Raw genomic sequence first — 28000 nt, 5'->3', positions numbered from 1 at the left:
TTTAGAAAATAGATCTTGTTTTGATTCAGATTTAATTAATAATTAAAATGAATCTAATAAAAGTCATATATTTGATAACAATCTTTTCCTGAATGATAAAGTTCCCTGTGCTATTTACGGCTTAACAATGTGCAACAACAGAAGCATTTTAATTTTAGCTGGAACGTATATGGAAAATACAAAAGATGTGACAAAAATAAAAGAAATTTCTATTTTAAATATAATAATGCATTTTGAAAAGGTTGAATTCATATTTTAAAATTATTATTCTAAAACTTGTAGTCAGCTTCACTGATCAAAATATTAACCTACACCTCTGTATTTTCACACAGTTCACTTTCCTGGGGCTAGTTATGTTAGGTACACTTCTCAGAATTATTTTTTTTTTTTCCCCCCGCAGAATTGTGCAGCCCTAGTGCACAGATTGGCAGCCTCGTTTCTGTCAGTCTACCCCAGGGCAGCATTGGCTACCACCATCAAGTGTGGATCAATGCACTGTAAAGCACTTTGTTTGACCTGGTTTAGTCCTGATTTAGTCCTGATTTAGTCCTGATTTAGTCCTCATTTAGTCCTCATTTAGTCCTCATTTAGTCCTCATTTAGTCCTGATTTAGTCCTCGTTTAGTCCTCATTTAGTTCTGGTTTAGACCTGGTTTAGACCTGGTTTAGACCTAGTTTAGACCTAGTTTAGTCCTAGTTTAGTCCTAGTTTAGTCCTAGTTTAGTCCTAGTTTAGTCCTAGTTTAGACCTAGTTTAGACCTAGTTTAGACCTAGTTTAGACTTTGTGAGTTTTACACTTTATTGCCCGCATAGGTAAATCCGCCCTCTGCATTTGACCCATCCTGCATTTGATCCATACTTCATCGGGAGCAGTGGGCGTTGCATAAGTGCTGCATGTGGGGACCCATCTCCATGGTCTTGTTGCTAGTCTTGTTCAGGACTAACTTAACGGGAGGATTTTACCCATGGTGCAAGGCCTGTCATTATATCGCTTTATAATTCAATATCTGATGGAACAATAGATTTTAGGGGTCAGTATTTATTGTGGGTACTTTTTCTTGGTATAAGTAGGAAACTTTTTGGTATTTTGAGATGTAGAGAGTCAAATAAATAATTTTTATGAATCTTTATAGATATAAACTAAGTACTAAATGCTTCATTTCACTATTAACTTATGGCAGCTCATGTTTTGTGATAATGTGCTTTAGGGTTATTTGGTCAGTGGCATTTTTTAGTTTCAATATTCTCATTTGTCAAGTCAAATTTATTTCTAAAGCACATTTAAAAACACCCAAAGTGCTGTACAAAGGCGATGCACAGTGCAATCTTCTAAAAACAAAAGATGCAAAAACTCGATAAAACAATACAAGTGTCTCGCTCAGCCCTTGTTAAAAGCCAGTGCAAACAACGAAGATTTAAGATGAAGAGAAGATTGTTTCAGAGTTTGGGAGCAGTTTTTAGTGTACTGTATATTATCTTAACCAATTTATCACACTTCAGAATGTCATATCGGGACAGGCCTGTATGCTGCACGTTCTGGGTTGATGGAGGGAACCAGAGTGACTGAAGGAAACCCACTCAGACACAGGGAGAACATGCAAACTCCACACAGAAAGATGCTAACGACCTGAGAAATTACCTGGAAAGATACACGAAACCAAAACGAACTACAGAAGCTACAGAACTGCGTATCTGTGGCAGTATTTCATGCCTTTATAGACCTTGAAAATATTCATTATTCAATTTTCCAGCTATAAACGTCTCCATACGTTTGCCACTGCAGAAGCCTGTTATTTTTACTCTGCATCTGTAAAGAACAAAGAGCACATTTTCACTCCTCTCCTCACTCTTTCCTCTCCTCCCTTCTCTCCTCTCCTCCCTCTCTCCCTCAACATCTGTGCTGCTGGTGCCATGCAGGAATTTCAGACATTTTCCGGTTCGTTGTGCGTTCCTAAGTGTGTGTTCCGTGTGCGTTTCGCGTGTGTGTATGGTTGGTATGTGCAGCCTGCATGTTTCTCTGTGCATAGCAATCGGTTCACGCCGCTCGGAGCAAAGAGGGGTGTGAGAGAGCACTGCAAAACAATTAAAATTTAGGAAATCACAATTAAGACGTGACCAGGTGAGTTTAGATATATTTTCGTACATTTTAATAAGTGTTTTCGACATTTGAAGGCCGACGAAAAGCCCATCAACCATTTCCGTGTTGCAGATTCCTGTCTATAGGCGACATTTTGAGGACTATTCAATAAATATAATGTTGTTTTGAGTTGTTGTTGTCAGTGGTGCCATTTTTGCATCACTCTTAAACCCACAGATACAGGGTAGTTGGTTCAAATCCCATCTGCGTGTACACTGTTGTTCTGTCCTTGAGCAAGACACTGCACTGCCCACACAAGTCCAAGTGATCCAAGTGAGAGTTTTGCAATCTATATCAGACACAAATTGGATTTAATGTAAACTTCAACAACTAAAAAAATATCAAAAATTACACCAGATGCCCTGTTTGGAAGATCACTCTGTATTTCTGATTCTTTTGCTCATTTTTACTAAGTTCTTCAATGCCTTTTTTCAGTTGGTATTACTTCAAAATTTTATGCAAATTCAGACGTTCATTCTTCTCTCTTCTGTCTCCAAGTGTTGAAATCTGCTCTGTGAACTGAATCTTGATTTTTAAAACGTGATTTCCAGTTTGCAATGTGTTTGAAATGTCTCCACAACACTGAAATCTGAAGTGGCCAAACTGCAATAGAATGAAGTAACGGATAGTAACAGGTCCTATACTACACAAAATGTACTTTTATGAGCTTTACGCCATGTTATAATGCTGTTACCTCCTCAAAAACATACCTGAAGTTGTGTTTTGTTTCATTCACACGCGTTTGAGTAATCCTGCCTTATTAGTTTGTTACATCTCCAAAGCTCAAAACACTCTGTTTCACCTTGTGATGTCATGAAGTGGTATTTTTCCAGTTAGCTTAGTTACCTTTTTACTTATTGTTCAGTACAGATTGTCAATTCCACGGCTGAAATCACCCAAATAATTCTAGTGAAGCTATATAGAGTTTGAGTTTACTTCCTGTATTACCACATGATGACATCACAAGGTGGAACAGAGTGTTTTCTGTTTGTTTGAGAGAAGAAGTAAGCCTAAATATGCAGGGTTTGTGCGTTAAACATGTGTGAGTGAAACAAAACACAACTCCAGGTCTGTTTGTGATGAGGAAACAACATTATAACATATCAGAAAATAGCGTAATACGGGCCCTTTAAGATGTCTATACTGTTTTTGCAGTGTATAGTGCTGAGTCCAGGGAGATCTCTGGTATTTCTGGCATTTGGCCTTGTGTGTGGAAGAGTAGTGGATAGAGGGAGCGAGGGAGCGAGGGAGAGAGATGGTGAGGATGGTATGGGGAGGGAGTGCCTGGTTAAATGGTTTTCTGTGTGTGAATGTTTGTGCTATATGACCGAGAGTCCGGTTGGTCACATGCAAAAAGCCCTCACACGTTGATTTAAAGAGGTGGACTATTGCCTGTTTATGGGGTAGCTTCATAAACATTTTTATTTATAATAGGTTACCAATATTTCCAAATTTCTAACTTGCCACATTCAAAAAATTATAAATGACTGGACAAAATGTTCTGCATTTGCTTAATGTGGATAATTTAGAAAAAACATGATCCCATATTCATGTTTTTCAAGGTTCTATATTGCACTAAACTGACGTGTCTGGGATAGTGTCAGGCAGGTGTTTTCCCATGATTCTTACTGAAAAATGAGCCTGATTGGATTAAACAAATGCGGGGATCCTGTCGTTAGCTTCTGTGTTAGTGATTACCTGTGAAAACACTGTGTAAACATTTTCAGATTTTTTTTTTGCATGTCCTAGCTACCTCCAGAGACACTAGATCCTCTTTAACCGTATTATACAATTTGAGTCACCAGCGTCACATGACCTGAAGTCTGTCAGTGCTTCCTCTTTGAATCATATGACCTTTTATCTTGGCCAATGACATTTCAGCATTGACCGTCTGATCGTTCGGGGTCATGGCGACGTCAGTCACTCGGGGTCACTCGGCTGTAAAGGTGAAAGTTCGCGCAGAGGAACAAATACAGGAAATGCAGTGTGGATACAATTCAGGTCCAGTTTATTTCTATAGCACATTTAAAACAACTTCAGCTGAACAAAGTGTTTCACCTAAAAGTCAATAAAAATGAATGTACAGATGACATAATATGCAGGAAAAGAACAATAAAACACCAAGATATCCTGTTTAGCAAGTATTAAATGCCAGGGAGAAGAGGTGAGTTTTCAGTCTAGTCTTAAACTGTGTTAAAGACTGAGAGGATCTGACAGGCAGAGGGCGCTGTTCCATATTCTGGGCGCTGCCACAGAAAAGGCTCTGTCACCTCTGGTCTTGAGTCTGACTTTGGGCTCAGCAGCAGGAGCTGGTCAGCTGACCTCTGACCTCAGGGCTCTGGGTGGAGTATAGAGCTGCAGAAAATCCCTTAGATAAAGAGGACCCACAGAGCGCACACATTTAAAGAGGACCCACAGAGCGCACACTGTCTTCACCAGTTAAAGTGGATTTAACTTAAAAAACTGCCAAACGTACTGTGTATTATGTTACTAAAATATTGTAATAAGCTGTTTGCTGATTATGTAACACACAAATCCTGCATTTTTAGGCTTAGTTCTTCCCTTAAATGGAAAAAAAAAAACAAAACTCTGGAGCATAGTAGTTAATTTGAAAACTACCTCTTCATTACATCACAAGGTGGAACAGAGCATTTTGAGCTTTGGTGATGAAAACAGAAACATGTGTGAATGAAGCAAACAACTCCAGGTATGTTTTTGATGGCTAAAAGCTCAAGAGTCAATTTTGTGTAATACAGGACCTTTAACCTTAACAATAGTCCTATTTTTTGTCTTCTACATAACATTATTAATTACTTCACTACCTCAAATATTAAAAGTCAACTTGCCAATCCATATTATAACATTTCCAGAAGTTTTGGACTATGGCTTCTACTTGCTGATTGTGTAACTGTTTATCTCGATGTTTTATTTATTTGAACAGACGTTGACGAGTGTCTTGTTGTGTACAGCCACTTCACATCGGTGTAAATATTCCATCTTGAGTGCAGCTGTTGTAGTTGCAGTAGTGTTTGGTGCATTACTCATCTCTCAGTTTGACTCCTCTGACAGTCTGCTGTACCAGCGTCTGACATCAGGCTGAGTGAGTCACCGCTCCGTCCCATCATCCCTCACCAGCCCACCACCGCTACGACTCACTACTATAACAGGATATACAGTACAGATAAAGGTCCTGTACTTCACTTCACCTCTTCTAGTTCAGTTTCCAGTTAATGTTTGACTTTCTGAGTATAAGGCTGAATCATATGGTCTAGATTTCATAAGGCATTGTGTAGGATGAGAAAAATATGAAGACAACCACCAGGGACAGACAGTTTTATCCAGTCCAAAGTAGTTGTAGATGTAGTTGTATTGGAACTTCCAGACTTCCAGATCTCATTTTTTAAAAGAGACGAACCTTTTTCTTTCTAATTTGCATACAGTGGTGGGTTTGAAGTAGCCCGCTTTATTTTTCCAATTATTCGATATGTTTCGCAGCTGTAAAACCCCTCACCGCACACTTTATACACTTTTCTCACATTTCTCTCTTGTTTAAACTCTCTCAATGTTCAAACCTTCGTAGGCGCCTTTGTCGTTTGAACGTTTCATCGACATTGTGGGTTTTGTCGAGGAGAAAACTTGCAAACACACAGCACTTCAGAGTCACACTGCGATCCAACATTTATGTAAATTTTAAACTCCCTTAGATTATCCCAAACACTTGTATCTCTGCTAGTTCAATGTCAGAGTGAGTGGGCGGAGCTAACCTCATGGTCACGATCTGGTACAGGCAGAATGCGTCTCATTTTGTAAACAGAGCTGTTTTATTTGAGGGGTGTCCAACGTAAACTATGAGGGACTGGGAGACACATGTGGGCCTAAGATGATTTTGCTGGGCTTAAAGCTCTCGGTGAATTTGACCATTATCCCAAGAAATACTTACATACTAATAATGCAGGATTACTCAAACTTGTGTGAATGAAACAAAACACAACTCCGGGTGTGTTTTTGAGGAGCTAACAACATTATAACATGACTTAAAGCTCACAAGGGTCAATTTTGTGTAATATATGACCTTTAAATACTCATCTAAAAGTGAACAATTCAAGACCTTTGCACTCGCCCCAGCCTCTCTCTCCCCGAACCCCCACTCTTTACCCCCTCTTCCCCCGTTGACCTTTTATACGCTGGGGTCACTTCTCCACATTTCTGACCCCTCCACACCGTGATGTAAATGTCCTGCGGTTCTGTGGGTTTCTATGGGGTTAAGCTCCCATTAACAACACAAAGGACCTCTTTCATTCACTTATATGGACAGACCAAATCCATTTTACTCGCTGCATCAGCCATAACACGCACTGTATACACTGCAGTCACACATGCAGCGTAAGCAACGGCAAGGGATGGGTCCAATCACCCTGCAAATGATATTCACAAACACTGCTACTTTTGATACTTAAACTTACAGGCGCTGTACCTGATTTTTACTGTCTTAAAATCATAGACTGTATACAAAAGTGGACTAAGTGAGTGTGACGTCACCATAGCGTTCAGCTTCAGTCAAACGAAGCTCATCGAGGCTAAAAGTTATAGCGGCGAATCTGGAGCCAAGGTCCATATTTGCAAATCCGACCGCGAGTATCATAGCAACCAAAGAGCCAATCCAGAGCGAGGCTGTTGAAAGTAATGCGTTGCTAAGCGTCTGCTCCCTGCTAAAACTTAATGAAACCTGTTGCTAATGCTAGTAAGAGCGACCTCGGGGAATGAAGGCACCTCATTTGTCTGTTATTAATGTTCATATCTTGATTAACAGACACAATAGCAAAATAAAAACCCCAGGATCATTTAGAGCGGGTTAATACGAACATTTTAAGACCAAAATGACAATAGCTCACTGCAGCACCTACAGAGAGAGGCACGACAGTTTTTCAATGTAAAGTGAATTGGAGCCAGAGTCGACAGAGCCAGAAGTGCACCCATGATCACTTCCTGTTTGGAACGTGACGGCTAGCAGGTTAGCTATGTCCAAAGTTAGTGCTCACTTTATGAATTCAGAGTTTCCCAACTGTCCACTATCTCGCAATGAGTTTATAAGCGCTTTTCACAACTTTTAGAGACAAAGTAATGCTCACAGCAGCTAGCATGCTAACCAAGAACTTCCTTATCATCGGAAAATAAACATTTTATAATTATTACAGTACACAGCTGTCTTATTTTGAAATCAAGAGCTGCTTATACAATATATCTGTGCAGGGGCAAGACAAATTTTGCTCAAAGAAGTAGAAAAAGAGGGAGGGTGTAAGGAGAGGAGAAAGAAGAGAGGGAGGGAGAGAGAGAAAGATGAGGGGTGAAAGAGGAGAAGAGGAAGGTGAGTGGGGGGGTTCAAAGAGAAGAGATAGAGCAAGAAAGATAAAATGAGAGATGTGGGTGAATTGGAGAGGAGAGAGAAAGAAACGATGGAGAGGGGGTGAGAGAAGACAAACCAAAAGAAAGGAGGGTGAGAAAGGGGGATAAGAGGGGAGTTGAGACTAGGGGAGTATACTGCAGAGGAGAGAGAAAGGGAAAGAGAGAGGGAAGGAGAGGCAAAGGAAGGGAGAGATGGGAAGAGAGAGCGAGATGGGGAATGAGATAGCGAGAGAGACATGAGGAATGAATGGAGGAATGAATGAGAAAGAGAGTGATGGGAATGATAGAGGGGTGGCGATTGAAATAGAGAGAGAGAGATGGGGAATGAGAGAGAGAGAGATGGGGAATGAGAGAGAGAGAGATGGGGAATGAGAGAGAGAGTGATGGGGAATGAGAGAGAGAGAGATGGCGAATGAGAGAGAGAGAGATGGCGAATGAGAGAGAGAGAGATGGCGAATGAGAGAGAGAGATTGGGAATGAATGAAAGAGAGAGAGATGGCGAATGAATGAAAGAGAGAGATGGCGAATGAAGGAGAAAGAGAGAGAGATAGCAATTGAAAGAGAGGGGGAATGAGAAAGACAGCGAGATTGCGAATGAAAGGGAGAGAGAGTAATGGGGAATGAAAGGGAGAGAGAGATGGCGAATGAAAGAGAGTGGTGGGGAATGAAAGAGAGTGGTGGGGAATGAAAGAGAGTGGTGGGGAATGAAAGAGAGAGAGTGGTGGGGAATGAAAGAGGGTGATGGCGAAACAGTGCGAGAGATGGTGAATGAAAGAGGGAGAGACAGAGATGGCAAATGAAAGAGAGAGAGAGAGAGAGATGGCGATTGAAAGAGAGTGGAAAAAAACTGCTAATAATCCCACAAATGTCTTAACTTTCAGCTGATACATACAGTTTCTTTGGCTTGTTGCTGTATTGTAGTTTTTAGGAGAAGATCCCAGTCTTAAATCTAATGCAAGAAGCTTTAGAGTTCCTTCCTAAATGATTTCGAAAAGTGCTTATTACACCAATGAAGTCTGATGTCACAACCTGGAATTTCAATATTGTCTTTGGACCCAACCTCTTAAATGTTCAAACCATTACTGAAGTCAAAGGGTTTTCCCCAGTAGTCTTTTACAGTAAGCGTCTCTTTGTTCCTGCGCCTCAGTGGGACAGCTGTGTGGGGGAGTCTGACCTCCTCCTGCTGGGGCCGGACTGGATCTGGGCCCTGTTTGGTCTGGGTTTGGTCCGGACTCTCTTTGGTCTCCTTTTTGGTCTGGACTGTGGCTCTGTGTGTGTCTGTGTGCGGCGCTTTCATCTGCACCCTTTGTTCTCATTAAAGGGAATATTATAGTGCGTAGTTCGACCTTTTTAATCTACCGAAAAAAAGTTCTAGCAGTGATTTTTAACAACGTGGCGTACACATTTTGTTGTATCCATTGCTTCTTTGTATTTGTAGATGGGGTATGTTTTTTATATCAGGGGCCCAAAGACAGTCTTGGCCTGGGTCAAGATCTGGAGATGGGCCCCTAAGCTGGCGATGGGCCCCCAAGCACCGTGCAAAATGCCCCAGCAGCACAGAATGAATTTCCATCCATACCTTAACCTTAAAATGGGACGAAACATCTAAACTCCACCCACAACCATATGGCAAATAGAGCTGCTAAGATGGGCTGTACCTGGAGGAGTAAAGGGGAGAGTGAGGGGGGAGGAGGGGCGGGGTCTGGAGGACTAAAGGGGAGAGTGAGGGGGGAGGAGGAGGGAGGTCTGGAGGACTAAAGGGGAGAGTGAGGGGGGAGGAGGGGCGGGGTGTAGAGGACTAAAGGGGAGAGTGAGGGGGGAGGAGGGGCGGGGTGTAGAGGACTAAAGGGGAGAGTGAGGGGGGAGGAGGGGCGGGGTCTGGAGGACTAAAGGGGAGAGTGAGGGGGGAGGAGGAGGGAGGTCTGGAGGACTAAAGGGGAGAGTGAGGGGGGGAGGAGGGGCGGGGTGTAGAGGACTAAAGGGGAGAGTGAGGGGGGAGGAGGGGCGGGGTCTGGAGGACTAAAGGGGAGAGTGAGGGGGGAGGAGGGGTGGGGTCTGGAGGACTAAAGGGGAGAGTGAGGGGGGAGGAGGAGGGAGGTCTGGAGGACTAAAGGGGAGAGTGAGGGGGGAGGAGGGGCGGGGTCTGGAGGACTAAAGGGGAGAGTGAGGGGGGAGGAGGAGGGAGGTCTGGAGGACTAAATGGGAGAGTGAGGGGGGGAGGAGGGGGGAGGTCTGGAGGACTAAATGGGAGAGTGAGGGGGGGAGGAGGGGCGGGGTCGGCAGGACTAAAGGGGAGTGTGGGGGGGGAGGAGGGGCGGGGTGTAGAGGACTAAAGGGGAGAGTGAGGGGGGAGGAGGGGTGGGGTGTAGAGGACTAAAGGGGAGGCGGTGGCCTGTAGGTATGAGGAGCAGAGTGATTAGTAATCAAAACTGCTGGCTTTAATAAGGGCAGTCATGTGTGATGTCATGTAGTACTTGAAATTGCAGTGGCCAGTGTAGACCGCACACTCTTTTTTTCTTTTTTTCTTTTTTTTGAACACAAATTTGCACCTATTTGTACTTAGATTGAACTACAATTGCCAAAAAGGACTAGGCACAGTAGACAAACCACGTATCAAAGTCCCATATTTACACAGTGTAGTAGAAACAAAAGTTACTAAATCAACTTTGTTTTTGCCACTAAACCATGTGAGTGATCTTAAAGTGGAACTAAACACTAAAGTTGACTGTTTTAGATTACCCGTCTTTGGCTATTGGTCTTGGCTCTCGATTTGACCGTGTTCTTTCTGTGTTCTGTGTCCAGGAAGGAGCAGAGCGTCCTGTCTCCTCAGAACTGCTGGAACCTTCTCCTGCTGCAGGTGAAGAGGGAGAGCAGAGACCACGCCACGCTGTCCGACCTGTACCTCAACAACATCATCCCCCGATTCGCACAGATCAGTGAAGACTCGGGGCGCCTCTTCAAGAAGGTAACGCCACCTGCTGCACAAAAGATGCTACTGTTGATCTAGGGTTGTCACGATAAGTACTACATAGTGTTATCAACAGTATGTTTTAATGGAAAATATTTATCTGGGGTTATTTTCCTTTTCCTTTGTAGTAGTGGGATTTTTTGTGTGTTTTTGCATTTTTTTTGCTGCTTTTTTTTTTTGCTTTTTTAACGTTGTAGTACATTTAGAATACTTCTAATTCAATTTTTGGTTGTTGTGTCAGTGGAATATGGTAATTGTGGTCAGTGGTGGAACATAACCAAATAAAAGTAGTAGAGTGCTGTACTTAAGTAAAAATATTAGGTATATATACTTTACTAAAGTCAATTTTAAAGTGGATACTTTTTACATTTGAGAGCAGTATCTGTACTTTCTACTCCACAACATTTTTGGACAAGATTGAAAAGTTAAAGTATATTTATTATTTGAGATCTGCTGAAAAGTCTGAGGAGTTTATTGATTTAATTATATCTTTTGAACAAAATTCAGCACAAATATTTATCAAAATGACTCCATTTGAAGCTTTATCAGAACTCAAAATCTGCACGAAATACTTTTACTTTTTACTCTTTAAGTACATTTTTAAAGGGGTACTTTAATATTTTTTACCTAAGTAGAGAGGGAGACAAAAGGCAGGGGAGAAAAAGATTAGAGAGGAAAGAGAAGAGGAGATACAGAGAGAGACTGTGGAGAGAAAGAGAGAAAGAAAAGCTACTGTCGAAGAGTCAGAGAGAGAGGGGGGGGGGATATAAATATAGAGGAGAGAGAGGGGTGAAAGAGGAGGAAGGGAAGATGTGAGTGAGATGGAGATGAGAGAGGGCAAAGAGTGATTCTTTGATCGCATAAGAGAAAAGCAGGAAAGAAGATGGGGAAAGAGTGAGACAGAGGAAGAAAAGCTACTGTAGATGAGCCAGAGAGGGAGGGAGAAGAGAGAGAGAAGAGATGAAAAGGGAAGAGAGAGACAGATTATAGGATACAGCGAGAGAGTTGAGAGGGCAAAGAAAGAATGAAGATTTGATCACACGAGAGAGAACAAGGGAAAAGAAAAATGGAGAGAAAGATGAAAGAGGAGGATGGATGGAAAGAGATAGAGGAGAGAAATTGGGAAGGAAAAGCTCCTGTATGAGAGAGAGACACAGAGACAGAAAGAGACAGAGGGAAAGATGGAGATGGAGAGTGAGATACAAAGAGAGAGAGACAGAGACACAGAGAGAGAGACAGAGGGAGGGAGACATAGAGAGAGACAGAGAAAGAGGGAGGGAGACATAGAGAGAAGGGGAGAGACACAGAGAGAGACAGAGACACAAACACAGAGAGAGGCAGAGAGAGACACAGAGAGAGGCAGAGAGAGAGACAGACACAGAGAGAGGCAAAGAGAGAGACAGACACAGAGAGAAACACAGAGAGAGAGAGACACAGAGACAGAAAGAGACAGAGGGAAAGATGGAGATGGAGAGCGAGATACAAGGAGAGAGAGACGGAGAAAGAGGGAGGGAGACATAGAGAGAGGGGGAGAGACACAGAAACAGAGAGACACAGACGCAGAGAGACACAGAGAGAGAGACAGACACAGACACAGAGCAAGGCAGAGAGAGACAGACACAGAGCGAGGCAGAGAGAGACAGACACAGAGCGAGGCAGAGAGAGAGACAGACACAGAGAGAGGCAGAGAGAGAGACAGACAGAGAGAGACACAGAGAGAGGCAGAGAGAGAGATAGAGAGACACAGAGAGACACAGAGGGAGAGAGAGACACAGAGGGAGAGAGAGACACAGACGGAGAGAGAGACACAGACGGAGAGAGAGACACAGACACAGAGAGAGACACAGACACAGAGAGAGACACAGACACAGAGAGAATCAGAGAGAGAGAAAGAAAGAGAGAGAGATAGACACAGAGAGACGCAGAGAGAGACAGGGAGACAGAGACAGAGAGAGTAAAGCTCCTGTAGAAGCAGCTCTCTCGTCTGACTCTTGTGGCCTGAGGATCTGTCAATAAATCAGAGCTGACACAAAACAGATGCAGGTGAAAAATGTGGACAGGACAAAATGTGATATGGATTTAGTGGAAAAGACTCACGTAACAAATGGAATTATGGGAAACGATATTACGTGGTTTGGACCTCAGTATGATTCAGGCTGTTGTTATGGCGACCAAAGTGCACGGTTGGATTGGAAAATGCTTAGAAAGGTTTCGATAGCATCTTTCACATAGTTTTTAGCCTGGTGACAAAAGCTCGATATGTTTATTAATGTCAACAATGAGCCGTCAAATAGTATTGGAGAAAAAGCTGCGTAATGATGTTTTACTTTTGTGAGATAGGACCAAAAACTCCAACTACAACCAGATTCTATTTGTTCAAAACTAATACGAGTACGAGTCCTTCATTCTGAGTACTTGCCGAAACTGATACCACACATTATTTAATAGCATTATTCTATTACAATGGGAAATCCAATTCATAATTTCATTAGTTATTGTCCAATGGGCCTATTAATATTATTCCATTCATTTTTGCCTTATATAATTGATATATACCGTAAATCTCGGAGTATAAGCTGCTACTTTTTTCCCACGCTTTGAACCCAGCCGCCAATACAACAGTGTGGCTAATTTATAGATTTTTATTGGCTAACGGCCACCAGGGGGCACTCTCTAGCAGTAAACACAAAAGTGAGGCAGACATGGGGAAAGATTACACGCTGAAGAATACACTAGTTTTGATTTTGAACTGTCATTTTGGTAGTTTCATTATAGTATAGCCTACTTTTTCACTGGAATACGTTTAAATTTCTACTAAAATCACTAGTTATCAGGATCGGTCAAATAAGACGGAGCGCAGCTATAGTCTGTGGTATCGGCTCTTGGTATCGGCACATTGACAAGTACGAGCACAAGCATACCTGTCCGACACTGGTATAGGTATCAGTGAGTCCCTAATATACAGTCACTCCTATGAATCCAACCTACTGTAATCCACAGTTTGTCCAGCCGTGTGACATGAAAAATCACATTTAAAACACAGACACACATATGACATGTGTGCACCAGGGGGCACTCTGGGGTCAAGGGGTTAAGCTATACGTCAAAATGAAGAATTATCTTTTTGTTTTTTTGTAAAATCCAAACTTTTCTGAAAAACTTTGAACATGCTCCAGCCTGATGTCTTGCAGTGCAGCAGCTGAAATTCCTAAGAAAAATAAAAACAACTGTTAGAAAGATGTTTTTGATGATGGAGCAGTTACATAATTATTAATTTAGCTCTAGAGACATATTAAGTCGGTTATTAGGTTTTATAGTGAATGTTTAGTTCTGTTTAGCATTTGCCTAAAAGTTTTTTTTCTACATTCTTCTCTTATTATGTATGATTATTTATGTTTAGATTTGTTGTGTTGTGATTTTAATGTCTTTCTTCTTCTGTAAAGCACTTTTAATTACTTTGTGTACTAATTGTGCTATACAAATAAAGCTTGCCTTACCTTGAATGTCCAGTGGGACGACAGGCAGCTTCAAATGTCTCAAATAAAAGAGTTACAGAAATGATTATATAATATTTGTGAAAATGCTTCTTACAATTGTTGCAGAACTGATTTGTTTTTGAAAATAATCTTTGTATTTTTATTTAAAGTTTGAAGGCGTAAATGTTGATTTGTACACTGGCAAATAATTTTTTTTTTTTTACACTTACAAATATCATTTTATGCCTACAACTTTGTAATTTTAAATGTACAAATCTGATCCCCTAGCATAAGGCTCTCGCTAATGCTAACATGTCGTTTTCTGAAAAACGTGTTACACTTTTGTAGCCACACTGGCTTTATCTACACAATTTACCTTGGTATACAACTTATTAAAAGATTAATAGTGCACATCATTATATCACATAAAGGTGACGTACTGTCTAAACTCGGGTTAAAATGATATCTGTAAGAAATATATATATATATATATATATATATATATATATATATATATATATATATATATATATATATATATATATATATATATATATATATATATATAATTTTCCAGTGTACAAATCATTTTTGGAACAATTGTAGCTTCACATGAATCACACCACAGGACAGAAACCCTCTAATGTCAAGTACCCACCGTGCCCATTTAACTGTTCACTGCAAAGAATATTTACTTTTGAACCATTTCTCATTTTGGAAAAATTACATAATACAGCTTTAAAGTAGAATAAACACACAAAATATCTGTCTGAACTACTGAAAGTAAAACCAGACAGTCAAAGTCAAAACATCTCCGTCTCCCGTCTGAACTTCTGCGTTTAGTTACAGCTGCAGGTTGGACAAAAATGCAGTTTGTTCTCAAAGAGAGCGCTGATTATAGAGTCAGATCAGACTGTATCAGATCAGACCGTGAGGCGTTTAAAGACACTCTGGACTTTTTACTGAGCTGAGAGACAAGTGTGGTTTTCTTTGACTCATGTCCGCTCGCCTCATAAACAGGAAGCACATGGACACTCGGGGGCTGATGGGTAATTAAAGACTATTAGACCATGTTTGAATGTTTCCACTTCGTCGCGTGAAAAGCAAAAAAACGCCATAGGCCATCAAACGAGCCATCAAACGAGCCATCAAACGTGCAAAACCTGGCACACGTTTGGAACATAAAGATGGACCTTTCTGTTTTTTTAAAGTGCCCATATGTCGCTATTTTCTGTTCTAATGTTGTTTCCTCATCACAAACAGACATGAAGTTGTGTTTTGTTTCATTCACACATGTTTAACACACAAACCCTGCACATTTAAGCTGAGTTCTTCTCTCAAACAAAAAACACTCTGTTCCACCTTGTGATGTCATCATGTGGTAATACAGGAAGTGCTCCACTGTGTTTTTAAACTCCATACACCTTCACTAGAATCATTTGGATGAATTCAGCCCTGGAATTGCCAATCTCTACTGAACTAAAGTTAAAAAGCAGCTGTCAACTTGAAAACTACCACTTCATGACATCACAAGGTGGAACAGAACATTCTGAGGGTTGGAGATGAAGACAGACTAACAGACATAGCGTTACTCAAACACTATGTATGTTTTTGACGAGGCAACAACATTTGAATGTGGCTTAAAGCTCACAAGAGTCCATTTTGTGTAATATAGGACTTTTAAGATCTGACAATATGTAGGGTCAGATTTTGATCATTGACTCAAACTGTGTGGTATGAAATAAATCACAAAATTGTCAATCACAGCATTAGTGAGTCCATGTTCCATAAAAGGTTCTTAATTTGACCACAAAAATAAATAAATAAATAAATAATGTAAAATGTATACACTACTAGTCAAACGTTTGCACACACCCTCTCATTCTCCTCATGCTCCTTTCTACATTTTATATACACACAGAAGACATCAAATATATGAAGTAAGATTTATGTAATCATGTAGCAAAGAAAAAAGTCTACTAAACTCGAAGGCAACTCAATTAATTATTCTTCGACAATACAAAGGATGGCTTCTTTAAAGATTTTGATATACAATGTATAAACAAATATTTATTAGAGTTGTATAACTTTTTTCATTACTACATAATTCCATATATCTTACTTCATGTATTTGATGTCTTCTGTGTTTATATAAAATGTAGAAAGTAGTAAAAAAAACAAAAAAACACTGCATTTTCACTGGTAGTTTACATATTTACAGATGTTAGTCATGATTTTTAAATGTAACTGTGTTTACTCTAATATTTAATTATTAAACTAAATAATGTGTACAGTTTGTTGAGATTAAAATATTACATATTAAATCCATAATGCCGTACTAAAATACCATAGTGATTTCTAAATGTAAAACTTGGCTTATTAAGTTTATTTTTATTTCATGTATTTATTTTTATTTTATTTCATATTTATTTTTTATTTTATTTTTTGACAGTTTGTCTTGTAAATGAAAGTACATAATGTTTGTTGCAATTTAACTGAAAATACTACTACTGGCTGTAAGTTGAAAATCTGTTACACCTGAAGAATAACTTTTTTTCGCACTATAAAAACAGCTCTATTCCACACTCACTGCCACAGGACGGGCAGCAGCTCTAATCAACCAGACTTTAGTGAGTCTGGGTTTGTGGTTGAGATGAATGAACCGCGGGAAACATGAGGAGGTCAAAGTTCACAGTGCTCGGTTGATAAAGGGGCAGGGTCGGTCTTGGATGATTGCGTTTTGATTGGCTGCACGATCCTAATCCTGACACCAAACAACAGCCTCAATGGGAGTTGGGGCTTCCACGGTTACACACTTCATCTGCTCAAATGTGGTCAGTCTTTGCCTTTGTTTGAAGTAAATGAAATCATAAACACATTGAAATCCTGATAGGCTCTTATGTTTATTTTTTTAGTACGTTCTTTTTCCAGACCAAGGTTTAGTTTGTTTTCATACCTGACCGTTTGGATTGGCCACTATCAGTTTCCTCAGAGTGGTCACATGATGTTGTATTTTTACATGTGTTATATAAATAAAACTGAATGCTGCGGTGACTTGTCCGGTCAGCTGATTTGGTGCTGTTTTCCTACTGGTGGAGGCAGGACGACTTCAGGACAGTATCCCAGGTGTGTGAGAGTGAAAAGGCCCCCTCGTCCCTGTTTAATGTCCCGTGGGCACGTTTCCGTTTTCATTTGCCTCAAATAATCAAAGGAGGAAGTCAAAAGTATAAAAGTAGTATTGAAACCAGATACTCATTTGAACAAGTATCAGTACTAAAAAAGTCACATTCACAGGACAGAAATGAACTTTTCCTGAAGCTTTAGTCATTGTGGTATTGGAATCTGTGTCGGGTCTATTCCTTGACATTTTACTATCGTGATAACACTTGGAGGAAGTAGTTATTTAAATCAACCCAACTCATTCCCTGGCTCACACAAACTCAAAACTCAACAAAAGGCACAAATGAAGGTTGGACCACTCTTGGCAGACAATCAGCTCTCATCCCAAAGAGCCGTATAGTGACTCACACGGCTCTTTCTTACAAGTTTGCTAAAGATTTTTATAAATAGAAAGACGGCGTGTAGCATTTAGTCTGATTTTCTTCTTTTCTTTTTTTATAATATTCTTTCTGGGGGGATTGACACGATTCACACTACATCAGTTGACAAAGTTGATACTGGCATTAAGAAAAAGGTCATTTGAACTTTTGACCTCTACCGTATGTGCGTCACTTCCTGTAAATACGATGCAATTACACAGCAGTGAATGGTAGCAGCTGGCTAATGCTAATGTGGAATATGATGCATGTTTGATCGTTGTTTGCTCTTTCCGTGTGCTGTGTGTGTGTGTGTGTGTGTGTGTGTCATGTTGTCATCATGCTCTCTCAGTCTTTAGCTCCTGTCTGCTTCTGTCGGTTGCCCCTGTCGGCTTCTGATCACTTCTCCTCCATTAAACTCCATTACCCACAGTTCATTTATCTCAGTCGCCCCTCTCTCTCTCTCTCTCTCGCTGTACCTCTCCTTTCACCACCTGTTTTTACCTTTTCTCTCTTGCTCTTTCTCCACCTCTTCTCTTTATCTCTTTTCCCTCTTGTTTTCTCTACCTCTTCTCTCTCGCTCTTTCTCCACCTCTTCTCTCTACCTCTTCTCTCTCGCTTTCTCCACCTCTACTCCTTACCTCTTCTCTCTTTTGCTTTCTTCTCCTCTTCTCTTTACCTCTTTTCTCTTGCTCTTTCTCCGCCTCTTCTCTTTACCTCTTTTCTCTTGCTCTTTCTCTGCCTCTTCTCTTTACCTCTTCTCTCGCTCTTTCTCCACCTCTTCTTTTTACCTCTTCTCTCTCTCTTTCGCCACCCATTCTTCTCTGCTCTGTCTCAACCTACTTTTTTTCTCTCCTGTCTTTCACTCTCCCCCTCTTCCTCCCTCTCTTATCTTCTCTCGTTCTTCTTCCTTCTCCCTCTGTTTCCTCTCTCCTCTCTCTTTCTCCCTCATCTCTCCCTCTACTTTTTCTCTCACTCTCTTACTCTCCCCTCTTTCTTGCTAAGCCTCTCTCTTTCATCTCCCTGCTCCCCATCCCTCCTCTCCCTGTTCTTTGTCTCTCTTATCCTCTCTCATTCTCCTTCCTTCTTCCTCACTTTCTTGTCTTCTCTCTCTTTCACTCTCTCTCTCCTGCACATTTTTCCCTCTCTGTCCCTCTTGCTCTACCTTCCATCTCTCCCCCCCTTACTCTGTTTTCTCTCTCACTCAGCCTGTACTTTATTCTCCCTCCCTCTCCCCCCGGCTCTCTCTTCTCCCTCCCTCCTTCTGTCTCTCCCTCTCTCAGCCTGTCCTCCCTCTTCAGTCTCATCTCTCCTCTCTCATCTCTCCTCTCTCCCTCCTCCTCTCTCCCTCTCTCTCCTGATGGATGGGGTGACAGTTTGTTGAGTACACAGTTCAGTGGATACAGATGATGGAGCCCTGATGGACAGATGTGTAATGATCCTTCAGACTAATACAGTCTGTAAGGCAAATCACTGCCTCACAACTGGGACTAAACCGGGACTAAGGCAGGACTAAGGCAGGACTAAGGCAGGACTAAGGCAGGACTAAGGCAGGACTAAGGCAGGACTAAGGCAGGACTAAGGCAGGACTAAGGCAGGTCTAAGGCAGGTCTAAGGCAGGTCTAAGGCAGGACTAAGGCAGGACTAAGGCAGGACTAAGGCAGGACTAAGGCAGGACTAAGGCAGGACTAAGGCAGGACTAAGGCAGGACTAAGGCAGGACTAAGGCAGGACTAAGGCAGGACTAAACCAGGACCAGGACCTAAGACTGGACTAAGACTGGACTAAGACTGGACTAAGACTGGACTAAGACTGGACTAAGACTGGACTAAGACTGGACTAAGACTGGACTAAGACTGGACTAAGGTGGGACTAAGACAGGACTAGGGCAGGATGAGGCCGGAACTAAGACTGGACTAGGGCGGGACTAGGGCGGGACTAAGGCGGGACTAGACCGGAAGTAAGACTGGACTAAGGCGGGGCTAAGGTGGGACAGGGCTGAATCAGATCTAAACAAGAACTAAACCAGGAGTTGACTAGCTGGTCTAAACCAGGTCTAAACCAGGTCTAAACCAAGTCTAAACCAGGTCTAAACCAGGTCTAAACCAGGTCTAAACCAGGTCTAAACCAGGTCTAAACCAGGTCTAAACCAGGTCTAAACCAGGTCTAAACCTTAATTTTGTAGAGTAACATTACTATTACTTCAGCACAGTTTAATTACATCCCCTTCTATTATAGTATATAGATATATTTGTAGAGAGAAGTCTAAAGTCCGATACGACGTCTTCATAGTAACTTCTTCCCTTTTAAGGTCTGTACTCCTGAACTAATCTTTTATATCTTTATGTATTTATTTTTCCAGAGCAAAGAAGTCGGCAACCAACTGCAAGAGGACCTCATGAAAGTTATGAATGAACTCTACACGGTGAGACCTCTTTTCTCTTTACTATAATTCAAAAAAACAAACAAAAAAAACAACTCATAAACGTCAGTGGCGTCCCCCCCTATCATAAACCAACATATTTTCTTACCTTTTAATAAGCGATCCATCTTCCTTTAGTCCTGTTTTGCTTTGGGCCTTGTTGTATCGCGTTACATATTTAAAATCCAGCCAAGTTCTGAGGTAATCGCAGTCTGCAAAAGTGGGTTATGTTTCCTACTATGTAATGATTCAACAGCCCAGAGCCGTAAAGGCAAAACCCAGTAAATTATAGCATATAGACAGATAGAAATAGAATTGGTTTTAAACTTATACTTGTTCAAACGCCATGGAGTTGTAGTGTTTAAAAGAGGGGAATTGAGTAAAGTGATTTTTAATGATAGATCTAAAGCTTGTGGTGGTAAAATAAGGCTGAATAAGCAAATATATGTACACTACCAGTCAAACGTCTGGATGCACTTTTACATGACTTTTTACATCGTATTTCTCACTGAAAGAAGAAAAAATATGAAGTAACAGATACAGAAGGTAGTAAACAAAACACAAACACGCCAGGGACAAAGCAGGACCAAACCAGGACCAAACCAGGACCAAACCAGGACCAAACCAGGACTAAACCAGGACAAAATTAGGACCGAACCAGGACCAAACAGGACCGTACCAGGACCGTACCAGGACCAAACCAGGACCGTACCAGGACCATACCAGGACAAAATTAGGACCGAACCAGGACCATACCAAGACCGAACCAGGACCATACCAGGACCGAACCAGGACCATACCAGGACCATACCAGGACCGAACCAGGACCACACCACAACAAAAACAGGATGAAACAGAACCAAAACAGGACTCAACTGGGACTCCGTCGGAACTCTATTGGGCCTCAACCCGGGGCCCTCAACCCGGGGCCTCAACTGGAAATGTACCATAACTAAAGAAGGACTGAAACCAGGACTGAAACCAGGACTGAAACCAGGACTGAAACCAGGACTGAAACCAGGACTTAAACCAGGACTTAAACCAGGACTTAAACCAGGACTAAACCAAGTTGTAGATTCTCAGCATCAAAACTACAAATGGACACATATGGAGGTAGTAAACAAAAGTCAAAATAACTCAAAACCTGTTTCAGATTTAAAATGACCTTTACCCTTTGCCTTGATCACTGCTTTGCACTTTTGTCATTTCTTGACCCTGACGTGGCTCAGCTGTGAAGTGAAAACCATTTCAGGAGACTTCATCATGAAGCTCTTTGAGAGGACGAGGGTTTGCAAAGCTGTCAACAAAGCAAAGGGTGGATACTGAGATTTCATTCTATTTCACTTTTTTTCTTACACAGTTCCATATATCTCGCATCATCACCTACTCATCAAGAATACAAAGGATAAGGAGTGCTGCATGGGTCCATCAAAATAAAAATAAAAATTCAAAAACTGGTGCTCAATGGGAGTTGGGGGTAGGTTTTTTCATGGGTAAACAGCTCTGACGTTTGGGTGTAATGTGTAGCAAAGATTTAGTTTTAAATATTCCCAAAGACTCACTCCTTTATTACAGCATGGCCCTAACCCTAACCAACGTATCTGGGCCCGGCATGGCCTTTCCTCACGGTGCAAAAAGCTCACAGCAAACGTTTGACTGATAGTGTCTAATGATGGATCTAAAGGTCGTGGTTACAAAATATAGGACTGAATAAGCAAATATATAGAGCGAGGGAGAGAGGTGAATGTTTGAGTTGTACGGGGTAAGTGACATAAGGATACACAAGTGCTCAAAGTCTGTTTAGGTCTGACTAAGCCCCACTTGAACTTGAGATTAAGAGGTTGTTTGTGTAAGACCCGGAGGCCGTGTTGTGGTCCAAAATGACTTCATGTTTATTTTAACTTTCAGCTCGTGCTTGAGTTTGCCACAGTGAAATATAAACTCTATATAATGGCCGAATGCATTGAACAAAATCTTATGACCATTTGTTTGTCTATTCACAATGGTGGTGCGATCAAAATTACGAAAATCCAAATTAATTTCCTGGGTGGTTAAGAGGTGGGTTAAATGTCTTGCCCAAGGACACAACGGAGCACCTAGAGCACAACCAAATACCTCATAACTGAAGATAGATCTTGTTTTAATGATATTCACGTCCAAAATCCTACAAATCGCTTCTTACTGCTGCAAAATTTACATATTTACATTCAAAATTATTCAATTCCACTGTCTAAAACCTGAAATCATTCCATGTACTTCCTGGTAAGTCCTCACGTATCCCCAGAGCCCTCATTTTTGGGAAACGCTGCTACAGAGCAATAAAATGTTATCATCACACTGTTAAACATTCTGAAAAAATGGGTTGTTTGTGTTTTCAGGTGATGAAGACCTACCACATGTACAACACAGACAGCATGAACGCCGAGTCGAAGCTGAAGGAGGCGGAGAAGCAGGAGGAGAAGCAGATGGGCCGATCGGAGAGACAAACCCCGCGGTCTCCAGACACGCTGTCCTCCATCAAGTCTGAGGACAAACCAGTGAGGCGCTCCAGTGTGAAGAAGATCGAGAAGATGAAGGAGAAGGTCAGTTAACACAGTATCTACAGATGATTTTAAGTATTTGTATAGAGAACGTGACTGAGTGTGTGATAGTTTAGACGAAAATAGGGCAGTGCTAATTTCCATCAAGATCAAGATTCTTCTATTTCTACTATAGACTGTGTATAAATGGACATAGCTAACCTGTTAGCCGTTGCGTTCTAAGTAGGAAGTGATCATGGCTGCGCTTCCTGCTCCATCGACTCTCGCTCCAATTCACTTTCTATTGAAAAACAGTCTGCCCTCTCTCTGTAACTGCTGGAGTGAGCCTCGTCATTTTGGTTAAAATGTTTGTATTTACCCGCTCTACATGATTCCTGGTATTTTTATTTCACTATTGTGTCCGAAAATCAACATATGAACATTAATGACAGATAAATCGGGTACAATATGGTCACTCCCACTAGCGTTAGCAACAGGTTTGATTGACAGTGTTGCTAAGTGCCCACCCTCTGCTAAACCAGTGGTGCGGGTGGGAAGGGGCGTTACCTTCAACAGCCTTGCTCCGGATTGGCTGTTTGGTTGCTATGATACTCGCAGTCAGAATTCCAAATATCCAACTCTGCTCCAAATTCACTCCATAACTGCTCTAGCCTCGATGAGCTTCATTTGACTGGAGCCGAACGCTATGACGTCACACTCACTTAGTCCACTTCTTTATACAGTCTGTGGTTTCTACCTGCTAACGATCAGCTTGGGTCTTTTAATGGAGAGGTCTGTGGCTTGGAGCAGATGTCAAACTAGGGTTTTGCACGATTTAGGAAAAATATGTGATTTTTCCAACATGAATTCCAATTAGATTTGAGATTTATGTTATTACAAGATTCTGCTCAAAGCTCACATTTTAAACTCGGACAGAAAAATGTGCAAAACGACTGAAATATGAACTGACAAACTAATACAAGAATCACATTTCAGAACATTGAACAGCGCTTGTACAGATCTAAAATGGACAGATCTTCAGCCAGTCGTCTGTCAGTGAAATGATGTGGTTTGGAGTAGAGTTCAGAGGTTTCAAAATGAGACTTTTTATTTATTTATTTTATAGATAAATAGTTAAAATAAAGTGGCACTATATGTGATGATCCATTTTTTTGTACTTTATTATGAAAAAGCAAATGTAAAACAGCAAAACTGGAAATATCTCTGCAAAAATTGTGTGTTTTTCAAGGTATTTTTGAGCATAGACAGCAAATAGCACACACCCCTCCACCCCCTACCAACACCATCAAAAAGTCACAAAGTGTATCTTCAAATCAAATGTAAGCCAGTACTCCAAGAGGACGTTTAAATTACCCCACCTGTTGCCACGGAGACCTGGTCTGTCTTGTGTCTCATTGATTTATTTGAGCCAAGCGTCGGGTCTGCCCCGAGACCTGATCCTCCACAGTCTATTATCCTAAATCAATACTGGTGTTATCCCAACCCATCACACTGTGTCTGTCCCTGTTTAAGCGTGTTCCACTGGGGTTTTACAATACGGAGGGCATGAGACTGGGATATGTTAGTCGGTCACGCTAACAACTTTTGAAGCACTAAACGATAATATTGAAAGTACTTTATGCCACTGATACAGACGGTGACAAAATGAAGCAATAGTTAGTCATGGATGTTACTTTTTCAACCCTCTACAGCTCAGATTTTACCATATTACAACAAAAATACCCCAAATCTCCCTGTTTTTGCAAAGAAATTGTACGCACGATACATTTTGAACCCCAAATATATTATTCCAGGTTTCATATATTGAACCATGAGTTGATATTGCTGGGTTTCAGGTGACATCACAGTATTGTATGGGTCAATGTTAATGTTAATACAGATTATGGATAAGGGGGGCTTTCGACTCCAAAAGGCAAAGCTCTCGATTTACTAGTCAATCTACCTATGATCATGAGGTATTTGGATATTTCATGGCAGAGTTCTGTATAATCAACAAGAGAATCTGGCTCTTGCGCCCCCATCTGGAAGTATGACAACATCACATTCTAGGATCCATAAACTACCACTACTACTAGTAATTATCGTGACAGGCCTAAGGATATGCAAGTCAAAATACAAGGTGCGCTATGTAACTATTCTGGTGGTAAGTTACAGATCAGATCTACGGAGAGGCACCCCTGCTCACTGTGAGAGTACAGGCATTTTTGAGCAAATAAAAAGACTCAGATGTCACACTGTCATACTGTAAGCAAAGCAACAGCATCTCCATGGAGACGAGCAAATTTAGCACTCCTGTTACGCAACAAATGTTTTCAAAGAGTTGTTTTCTTGCTTTGACGATATAAGTATTTATTTATTATTGTTGTTTTTTTTTTTAACTTTTAATACTAATTGTGTGTTTTCTTCCTTTCAGCGTCAGGCCAAGTACACGGAAAACAAGCTAAAGGCGATTAAAGCTCGTAATGAATATCTTCTGGCTTTGGAGGCGACAAACAGCTGCGTGTTCAAGTACTACATCCACGACCTCTCAGACATCATCGACGTGAGTGAGAACCTACAACTACTGCAAGTGTGTGTGTGTGGGGCAGAATGTCAAGACGCGGGGATATATTTTTAAACTTGTGTAGAGTTTTGGTGTAAGGAAATACACTGAAGTTCTTCTGGTTTATTTTCTGAGCTACCGTAGGCCGTAACCCACAACAAAACAACAGCGGTCTCAACTCACTAGAGCCCGTCTTCAGAACAAACCAGTAACTGACCAATAGAGTCTTAGCATTAACTTGTCGACATACGCTAACAAAAGCATTGACAAAGAACAACAAAGGTGTCAACTCTGAACTAAACTCAAAATATCAGATCATTACACTTGTATTTACACAGGAAAATCCAATTCTGGTCTACAAGGTTGTCCTGAATCTTAAAATAAAATAAAAAAGTAAATAAATAAGTAATAAATAAAAAATAGATTTCCCCAAAAAATGCGACTTATATATGTTTTTTTCTTCATTATTTTGCATTTTTTGGCTGGTGTGACTTATACTCCAGAGCGACCTATACAATATATGCTTTTATTTTGAAATGCTGGATTATTTATAATTTTTTTTTTAATCCAGCAAACTACATTCAAACTGCCTTTTTTTTAGTAGTTTATTTTTTATTAAGACAGGTAACATTTTAAATCTTCAAATAATCCTATAAGAGTTTATTTTCACAATTGTAAGAACATTCACAATAATGTAACAGATTACTCCGTTTACTTTGTTCCTCTAAACAAAAAATACGTGTAGTGGTGTCCTTAAGTATTAGTATGTGTTTGTTTCAGAATGATGACAAATTGGGACTGTTGTCATAGCGATTAGCAAAAACAAAATATTATATCTTTTGAATGGGAGTGAGAATGTCGAAAATAACAGGAAGCTGAAATCCATAAGTTGACTCATTTTTATTTTTTTATTCTCTTGTAATGTTTTGTTCTGTTCTATTTTCCATATATATATTTGTTATTTCTGTGTTTCTGTGTTCTGTGTTCCAGTGCTGTGACCTGGGGTACCACGCCAGTCTGAACCGCGCGCTCAGGACGTACCTATCGGCCGAACAGAACGTGGAGGCGTCCAAACACATGGGTCTGGAGGCTCTAGAGTCCGCCACCGAGAACCTGGAGCCCAATGGAGACAAGCAGAAACTGATGGAGACATACAACAATGTGTTCTGTCCACCAGCCAAGTTTGACTTCCAATCACACATGGGAGACTCGGTACTGCTACTACTGCTACTACTGCTACTACTGCTACTACTGCTACTACTGCTAATGCTACTGCTACTACTGCTACTACTGCTACTACTACTACTGCTACTCCTGCTGCTGCTACTACTATTACTACTTACTACAGTGATTACTTCTACAAGGGCTGCACAATATGAAAAAAGATGCAATATTGAGTAACTGTGTTTTGTAATTTTGTAATATTATAGTAATACTTTAACACATTAAGTAGTAGTTACATTAATAATTCATCAAACAAGTGTCTAATAAAAACACTTGTAATAAAAACAGACTAAACCAAGATTCAATTAAGACTTGATAAGGAAAATTTTGACATTTTACTTTCAAAAAACAATTATTGAAGTCATATGGTCAACATTGTGTTTATTCATTTTCTTTTAATATCAATTATTGGCCAGTATTGTGATATGGATATTTTTGTGATATATTGCGCACTCCTACCTACTACTACTACTACTACTACTACTACTACTACTACTACTACTACTACTACTGCTACTACTACTGCTACTACTACTACTGCTACTACTACTACTGCTACTACTACTACTACTGCTACTACTACTACTGCTACTACTACTACTACTACTACTACTACTACTACTGCAGCTACTAATATTCAGTAGAAAGTATTTTTGTCTTTAGTTTTTTTTTTAAGTTACTCATTTTAAATACACACAGAATACACAGCCATTTAAGCATTATGATGTGATTAGTTTATAAGTAAAGACGTTTAGAAAGTTTATGGTACGCTTTGTCATCCCAACAGGGAATTTCCGTATGTTCAGGACTATAACTTGCACTTTTTTCATAGTTTGGCCGGGGGTGCGACTTATACTCAGATACGATATGCACTTTGCCGTTTCCATCTCCAGATTGTGAGCTAATCTATGACACCTTATATTATAATTTGGACTTTTTAAAACGCAATATTCATCTAAAACCTTTTAATAAAAGAAACAAGTTGACATCGCTGACAAGCTGACATCGCCGTAAAGGTCATCACAACAAAGAGCTGTGTAGCGTGGTCCTTTCTATCGATAGCTGGACATCACACTAAAGAGGAGCTGATTTTTTTTTTTTAATTTACACCAAAATGACTATACGATGCTGCCAAATCCTACACTTACCACCGATTAACAAAATAAAATTGGAGAACGAAGTAAGTACAGAGCAGGGACGGTGAAAATGGAAGTTGATCGGCAATGACGATTAAAGATTATTCAAACGAACGAACCCGAATCACTCCAAAAACAACTTAACAAGTATGACAAAACAACATGGTTAAAAGCTCTGAAAAGTCCATTTTGCAGAATAGGTCTGATTTATTCCAATTCAAAACATATTTTCTGGCCCATAAAGAAAAATACGACCCTATGAAAACACTGCAGAAGTTTTTCAGTATTTGTGTTTGTTAATATAACTTTTTCCTGTGCAGGTTGGAGTGGTGTGCGCCCAGCAGCCTCTTGAAAGTGAACTACTCCAGAGATGTCAGCAGCTCCAGTCCCGTCTCTCCACTCTCCAGATCGAAAACGACGAGGTAGGACTTTTTCTGTCTGCAGTAAATTTAACATCTTGTTATTTTGAGATCATATTTTTGCCACCCATCTGAAATGTGCTGAAAGATACTCGAGAAAGTCTTCATTTTTTTGGGTATTGCACAAAAAAGTGGATGGATTTAAAAATTTAACAGTAAACTGCAGGAATGACATCTTATCTTTTTTATACACTACTGT

At 40.6% G+C, this 28000-nt stretch overlaps 1 protein-coding gene across 3 annotated transcripts in view; it reads left to right on the top strand.

The window, feature by feature from the left end:
- The window catches only part of srgap2 (SLIT-ROBO Rho GTPase activating protein 2), a 117211-nt gene that overhangs the window by 67756 nt on the left and 21455 nt on the right, over window positions 1-28000 (top strand). For all 3 annotated transcript variants that reach the window (XM_033965938.2, XM_055222182.1, XM_055222183.1), the window contains exons 3-8: window positions 10342-10504; window positions 19881-19943; window positions 22319-22522; window positions 24894-25022; window positions 26013-26234; window positions 27703-27804. In XM_033965938.2, the coding sequence (XP_033821829.1) occupies window positions 10342-10504; window positions 19881-19943; window positions 22319-22522; window positions 24894-25022; window positions 26013-26234; window positions 27703-27804 (883 nt within the window). The remainder of the gene's footprint in view (window positions 1-10341; window positions 10505-19880; window positions 19944-22318; window positions 22523-24893; window positions 25023-26012; window positions 26235-27702; window positions 27805-28000) is intronic.

Source organism: Periophthalmus magnuspinnatus, chromosome 5 (assembly GCF_009829125.3).
Source record: "Periophthalmus magnuspinnatus isolate fPerMag1 chromosome 5, fPerMag1.2.pri, whole genome shotgun sequence".
NCBI lineage: Eukaryota > Metazoa > Chordata > Actinopteri > Gobiiformes > Gobiidae > Periophthalmus > Periophthalmus magnuspinnatus.
This window is presented reverse-complemented; position numbering and strand designations above follow the sequence as displayed.